Consider the following 6,944-nt stretch of genomic DNA (forward strand, 5'->3'; position numbering starts at 1 on the left):
AGAGAAGCCGTGGAGTTTTAACACAGTCACTGGCTAAGTAATCTTTCTTCACTAGATGTGGTGTCATTAATCATGCTTGTGATCCCTGGAGCTTGCTTTTTCAGCTCTTCGTTTCCTGAAGTGACCAGCAGAAGCTTTCATTCCCTTTCCATTCTCCCATAGTGCTTTGAGAACAGGACAGGATTTATTGCTTCTTTAAATGATTTTACTTTGGTGGGAGATGAAAGCAGATGGGCTTTGATCTGCAATGCCAGGGCCAACACCTTTTCCAAGGATGTGGCAACCACCAGCAGAAAGCTAAGAGCCGCAGGCTTTAATTAAAGTCAGAAACACAGGTTTTAATTAAAGACTTGAGATAGGAAGCACATACTTATCACAGGGCAGCTCTTGGGGACGGCAGAGCTGCAAACGCAGGTGCAGTGCAGACCAGGAGCAGAGCAGCATCAGAGGGCCAGGCACCTGGGCAGTTCAAGAGCCTCCCTGCCCTGGTCATGTGCACATTTTGTCGCTTTTCTGCTTCCGAGTGTGGCCTTAGGTTTCTTGTTGTAACTGGACAAACAATGGGTCCGCGCTGCCTGTCACTACTTGAGCCAGGTCAGCAGAGACAGGGTTGAATCACGTATGAGCGGTTAACAGAGCATGATTAATATTTCTTACAATTCTAGCTGGCTCCCCAACATTCTGTTTCTGCCCCTATCCATGTGACTGTATCTCGGGGAATGCCCGGTCCTGAGAGCTAACCCTCGTGTCCTGCCTCGCAGATCGGCGCCAGTGGTGTGCCATAGCCGTCCTCTTTGCCATCCTGCTGGTCGTGCTGCTCCTCTTCTTAGTTCTGTGACGCACAGGAACCGGGAGGAGGACAAGCAGCCCGCGGTGCCGGCTCCCACCTGCCACTCCTGGGAACACAGCCCGCGCTGACTTTTCTCTGGGTGACCCCACCATTGAGGCAGCTCCTCCGTCCAGTGCTGGAGGGGCCGGTGGGAAGAGGACCTGACAGCTTCACACTCCTGGCGCCACCTGTCCTGTCCTGAGGACAGCTTGCCTCTGCTTTGCCTCCCTGGACCTCGTTCCCCGTGGAGGGCCTCTGAGGAATCCAGAACAATTCGCAGACTCAGTAGTGTTCAGTGTTGCTCATTGCATCCGTCTGTCTTTGGCGGCTCTTTTCTCCTGCTCAGACCCTCTCCCTGCCCAGCCGGCAGCCAGAAGGACCCTGTCGGGAATGGGGCTCCTGGGTCCCCTCTGCTGCCCCTCATGGGAGTGTTCTTTAGCCCCTGAGAGCTGGTCATTCTGGGGACAGAAGGCCCAGAGCAGTTTGGGACAAAATGCAGTGAGTGGTTCTTTTTGCAGGGATGATTGCTTTTCCAGGCACATCTTTCTGTGGTAAGAACTGATGGGAAAGAATGAAAAGCACTGGGCTTTGGGAGTGCTAACAACTTGTGTCTTGAATGGAAGGGAGGACCCTGAGTGTGCACAGCTGAGGGAAGGGGGCAAGGTCATGGGAGGTCATAGCCTGGCTGAATTCAGGTGGCTGTCCTGCAGGCTCCTCCCCAGGGGTGCAATGTGTATTTTTAGGATGACCCTTAAACATATGGCTGCTGAGCAGCACACGAATGGATTTAGATCCTGTGGCTCTCTCTCCCCCTTGGCAGATGGGGTTGGGAATGATTAGCACATTTATTACATTTAGTCAGAAACTGTAATGACAAAAAAGGCTAGTTCTGGATCAGGCTTTTCTAGCCCTGTGAGAAATGGCAAAAAGGGGTAGGTGAACTGGTTGTTTTTTCCCTTCAGATGACAACTTGATTTTTATCCATTCAAATCACTGAGCCAATCCAAATTTAAACAACAGATGCTTCCATTGAGTTTTAGTTGCTGAGACTCTAAACTTCAAGCTTCTGGTGACTCTGCGTCCAACGTGCCCATGTACATAGGATATTTTTATAACCTCCCTGACGAATAACCTAATACTGAAGCAGCAGCTGAGTGAGGCAGCCTGGCGGCCGAGGCTGCATCTTCACCGTCCTCTTTTGCACGTGGGAAGCGCAGTGACATCAGATAGAGTTCTAGCTTTGACTTCTCATTTCCTAATCTTTTGGGGTCCATTCCTAACTTTATCAAACTTTTTTTTCTCCTTTTGTTTGTATTTCTTGGTTTTTGTTTTGTTTGGGGCTTTTATTCCTCCTCTCTTTTTTTTTTTTGTGATTTGCAATGATGTATTTGCCCAGCTAACTTTTGAATTGCACTTTTTAATAAATATTTGTAACAATTTTTTAAAGAAGGGTATTTTCTCATGTGTAGGATGCTGGTAGATAAGGCAGTCTGCATGTTGATGAAAGCTAAAAATAGATTTACAAAACTTAAAGGGTGGTTGACACCCATGTTTACACTCAATTCTATTTGATATATAAATGTTAATTTCTTTTCAAATGAGTAAAAAGAGGTAATTGTTACAAAGGGCTTGAGATGTAGGGTACTAGATTATTTGTTTTACAAAGTTTTGAGACATTCAAATAGTCTTCTATAAACTTAGAAGAGGGATGGTCCTTAGATTTGCATTAAGATATACAAGTCTTTGTTAAAACTGTTTAAAAATGTGGGCCTTGTCTTAGTGCTCTCATCTACACTCTCCACCTTCCACCAAGGAACCGGAGTCTGAATTACGTGACTGCCCTACTTAGGGGCCATGCTGTTGTCCAGATTTACGGTGTCGTGTGTGTCAGGAGGGCCTGCTGGGAACACGCCATATCATTAATGAGCAAGACCTTCCCCTGACTTCAGGGTCTAAGTTTTTGAGATCCTGAGGCTTAATGACTCAATGTTTGGATATATTTAGAATTGGCATGCTGACCTCACCCATTTCAGGTGTCAGCTAAACGGGTTATTGTAAAGCAGACTCATGGGCCGAAGCTGAATAGAAATATTTGGAAAGAGAATATTTACTGAAAATATAAGCACTATGTATGTTCTCCCTGTAGGCCACTGCCCTCCACCCGCAACGGAGCTGTTCCTGGGCAGCCGGCCTCGTAGTGTGGCCTCAGAGCTGGCTCTGCCCCAGGCAGAGCCTCACTAGTTTGATCCTGGGTCTGAGCCTGTTGTGCCCGGACTGGGTGGTCCCTTCATACGAGTGGTCGGGCCCCCCACCTAGATTCCAAACTAGCGCTCCAAGAGAGCAAGCCAGGCCCTAGCTGGGTTGGCTCAGTAGATAGAGCGTTAGCCTGCGGACTGAAGGGTCCCGGATTCAATTCCAGTCAAGGGCACGTGCCCAGGTTGCGGGCTTGATCCCCAGTAGTGGGCATGCAAGAGGCAGCTGATCAATGATTCTCTCTCATCATTGATATTTCTATCCCTCTCCCTCTCTGAAATCAATAAAAATTATACAGTATATGTGCCCTGAGTGGGAATCGAACCCGGGACCTTTCAGTCTGCAGGCTGATGCTCTGTCTGTCCACTGAGCCAAACCAGCTAGGGCTGAAATCAATAAACATTTATTTTAAAAAAAAGAGAGAGAACAAGCCAGGGCTTAGGTTATGGTTAGGCTAGACTCCCATCCTGAGGCAGAGGTGGGCTCTCCTCCCTCAGTCTTCACGCTCACCCCATGCCCGCCATCTGGAGAAGTGGCAGAATGCGATAGGTCACAGAGAGCTCAGTTTATGTTATGGGAAGAACATCTTACTAATCAGCTGGCTTGGGAGTGAACCACTGAGACAGTCGCCGTGGTAGGAACCCAACTGCAAACTCCAGTCACAGTTAGTTTTCAGTCTAACCTTTGATCTCGTCCTTGTGGGGACTGTGAACAGTCGCCGTGTTCCCTATGTGCCGCTGCGTGCTGCAGTTGTGTGTTACATGAGCATCTTCATGCCAGAGCCCAAGGGGGAGAAACTTGATAACTTGCCCATCATTCTCTGCTTTTAGCCAGAGTTAAACAGACTGATGGGTCTGGGAGCCAACGGCTTGGCAACTTCCCCTCTTTCTCACCTCGTGAGATTAAGGGCTGTGAAGAGAAATCTGGTCTAACTCCAAACGAAATCTGTCTGTTAAGTGCTGTACCTTCTGTATGGGAAGGTAGCAGAGCCAGGATTTTTCTTCTGGTAATTTTCCTGGCTGTAAAGTGAGCCCGGTACCTTTCCAGAGAATTCATAGCTGGAAGATCTAAGTGCTGAATGATAGATATGAGTTGCTTTCCAACTGTAGATTTTGAACTGTTCAGCTTTTCCTTATAAACTGCAGGACAAATTTGTTAACAACACAACATTCGGACCATCTAGAAAGCTGAGGTTCTAACTACCTTTAATTCTCCCTCTGTTTGCCTCTCGCTGGCATTTCTTTTCCTCCCAGATATTTTTAAGAATTTTTTTTCCCTTAAAGAGTTTTCTTTGTCTATCAAGAACAGAGAGGAGAAAGCAAAGGATTCTCACAGCTCCGCAGTCCCTCTGCACCTTCCCTAACTAAGGTCAGTTCTGCTCACGGGGAGACTGCTGTCAGGGTCCAGTCCAGAAATCGAAGGAGTAGAGAACAGCCCTTCAGACTGGAACAGACTAGGCCAGCCCTGCTCTGACCCTCTGGGACTGAAGCCTGGTGCTGGGGTGGAAACTTCAAACCAGCTGACCTCTGGGGGTAGTGTCTCTTAAGAGGCTCAGTGGACTTGACCACTTAGTTCAGTCTCCTTGTTTCAAAGATGAAACAGTTACAGCTCCCCCAACAGACACATGAGGGTCATTTGGTGCGTTGCATCTTGGACTTGGCCCAGGGGCCACACACCTGGGACGAGCTGACCTCGGCGATGTGACTTAAGCTAGGCTAGTAGTAACTTGTCGTGTCACCCCAGCTGTTTGGTGTCGTTTGCCGTTGGACAAACACCGAAGCACCTCCGTCATGTTGCCGCCACCTACGTCATGTTGCCGCCACCTACACATACATTATATGGGAGCTCTTTATGTCATAGTGTCTTTACTGATACAGATATTTGGGGAGGTGAGGAAGAAAGAAAAAGAACTTGTTTCCTTCTGAGATAAACTCACACGTTGGTGCTGTTTTCCTTCTGACGTGACCTTTGCCCTTGCCCGAGGCTGTGCCATGGAGCTGTGCCTAGATGGCCCCATTACCTGCCCCACTGCTTGGCTTTCACATGGACATTTCATGGACCGGGTTTGCCAATTGCAGCCAGACCCTCATGAGAAAGTGTATTTTACCGTTTCTTCTAGGTTGAGTTTTCAAACCTAGAAGCCACTTGATTATTCAGGGGGTTTTGGATTAAGACCACCCAGCATCCTTATTCTCTGACCAAAGCTCCCGGGCCCCGGCAGCAGCCAGTGCTGCACTCCAGTTAAGCTTCCTGTCATCCCTGGGGTTGGGCCAAGTTCAAGGTGGCTCTTTCCTGTTCTGTAGAAAGTAGGGTTAGCTGAGACCCACTACTGAGCGGCAGTTTTGACTCTGCATTAAGGTCTGTTCTGGGAGAGGCAGATGTCCTCATCCCCAGGAAAACAGAGTCCCCTGTCGTCTGTGTGGGTGAGGAGAGGCCAGCCAGGTGTCCTCGGGAAGGTGTCGCTAATAAGTTATCGGAACTGCTCATAAATGCCATGTGATTGTGTCCTCACTGACCAGGCTGGGAGAATGCCCAGGGTAATAGTCTGGAAACAGGGAAGAGCCAGAGAGAGAGCTATAGATGATGATGGATTCATTTTCTGTAAGTGGAAATATGCCTTTCCTAGCTCACTTGTTATTAAAAATTCGTGTAATTTAAAAATAGAATGTAATCCATGGCAGTGCTCAGCAGGACTAAACCGTCTATTTTTCCCGCAAGGATAAATAACCTGATAGCATTTTAATGTTAAGAAACTAGAAGGTACAAACTAAAGTGAGATCAAGGATTAAAACTGAGAACACCTGGGTGACTTCATCTGTCCCCAACCCCCACGGAGAGCGCCGGAGCCCTGGTGCCAGACGTTTACAGCCCTCGCCGCAGGGAGAGAGAGCTCGCTTCTCTCTCTACACGGTGGGTCTCCAGGTGTGCTGTGGGACCAAGGATGCAGCATCCTCCGGAACTTGCTGGAAATACAGGTGCGCAGGCCCCACCCTGACCTGCTGAATCCCAGCCTGGGTGGGGCCAGCAGCCGCGTTTAGCAAGCCCCCCAGGAGGCTCGGGGCCCCACTCCCGTGTGAGAACCAGCACTGCTGCATTGGGAGGTCGGGCTACAGTGAACGCTCCCTGCAAAACAATACCTTCCACAGCCTTCGCTGTAATCCTAACATTAAACAAGATTTGACGACACTGTAAACTTGAAAAGTTTTTTAAATACTTGTGTCAAATAAAACCTCAACTAGCCATCTTTTAAAGTGATACTTTTACACTCCAAAGTCTATCCGTAATGTTTCTTTCTCCTGCACTTGAAATCATGTTATAACTGTATAAAGAATGCTATTCAGTATTAAAAGGAAATGGGGAGAATGTGATCTTTGTCCTGGGTTGTTTTTCTAAAAGTTTGGTTGGTTTTTGTTTTTATTTTCATACCTAAGCATGGCTTCTTCCCTTCCTTCTGCCCCCGCTAATAAACATGGGCATGTGCATATGAAAGGCCTAACTGCTGGAAGATCTGAATTTCTGGGCCAGAGAAAGCTAAGTTGTGGTCTGTCTGGTCGAACTAGTTATATGGATTCTCAAGTCCCAAAATAACAATGCCATGTATTCAGAATATTTCCAGCACAAGAGTTTCAGTTGGGACTAGGAATCGGGCGGGGGAGAGAGACTAGGACACAAAAGGAAGTTAGTTCTTTACTTCTCCCCTCAGTGAATGTCGGCGAACAACACTGGCCATCGGATCTGCAGACAGAGGAGCCTGCCCTCAGGAGGAGGCTGCATAAGCTGCGGAGGGCAGGGATCTTCAACCCACTTGCTCTCCCCACCCTCGTTCTTTAAATGAGCACCTATGAGGTGCCGGGCACTCTTC

At 48.1% G+C, this 6,944-nt stretch overlaps 1 protein-coding gene across 2 annotated transcripts in view; it reads left to right on the forward strand.

Moving 5' to 3' along the window:
- STX6 (syntaxin 6) overlaps positions 1-6,944 on the forward strand; it is a 29,826-nt gene extending 22,882 nt beyond the window's left edge. The window contains exon 8 of one of the 2 annotated variants that reach the window (XM_015570045.1): positions 6,786-6,944. In XM_015570045.1, the coding sequence (XP_015425531.1) occupies positions 6,786-6,913 (128 nt within the window). In that variant the 3' untranslated portion in view covers positions 6,914-6,944. Of the gene's footprint in view, positions 1-761; positions 2,276-6,785 lie in introns of those variants that run through there. The other variant, XM_006754487.2, reaches the window with a different exon arrangement.

The sequence above is a fragment of the Myotis davidii genome, unplaced genomic scaffold (assembly GCF_000327345.1).
Source record: "Myotis davidii unplaced genomic scaffold, ASM32734v1 scaffold591, whole genome shotgun sequence".
Classification (NCBI taxonomy): Eukaryota; Metazoa; Chordata; class Mammalia; order Chiroptera; family Vespertilionidae; genus Myotis; species Myotis davidii.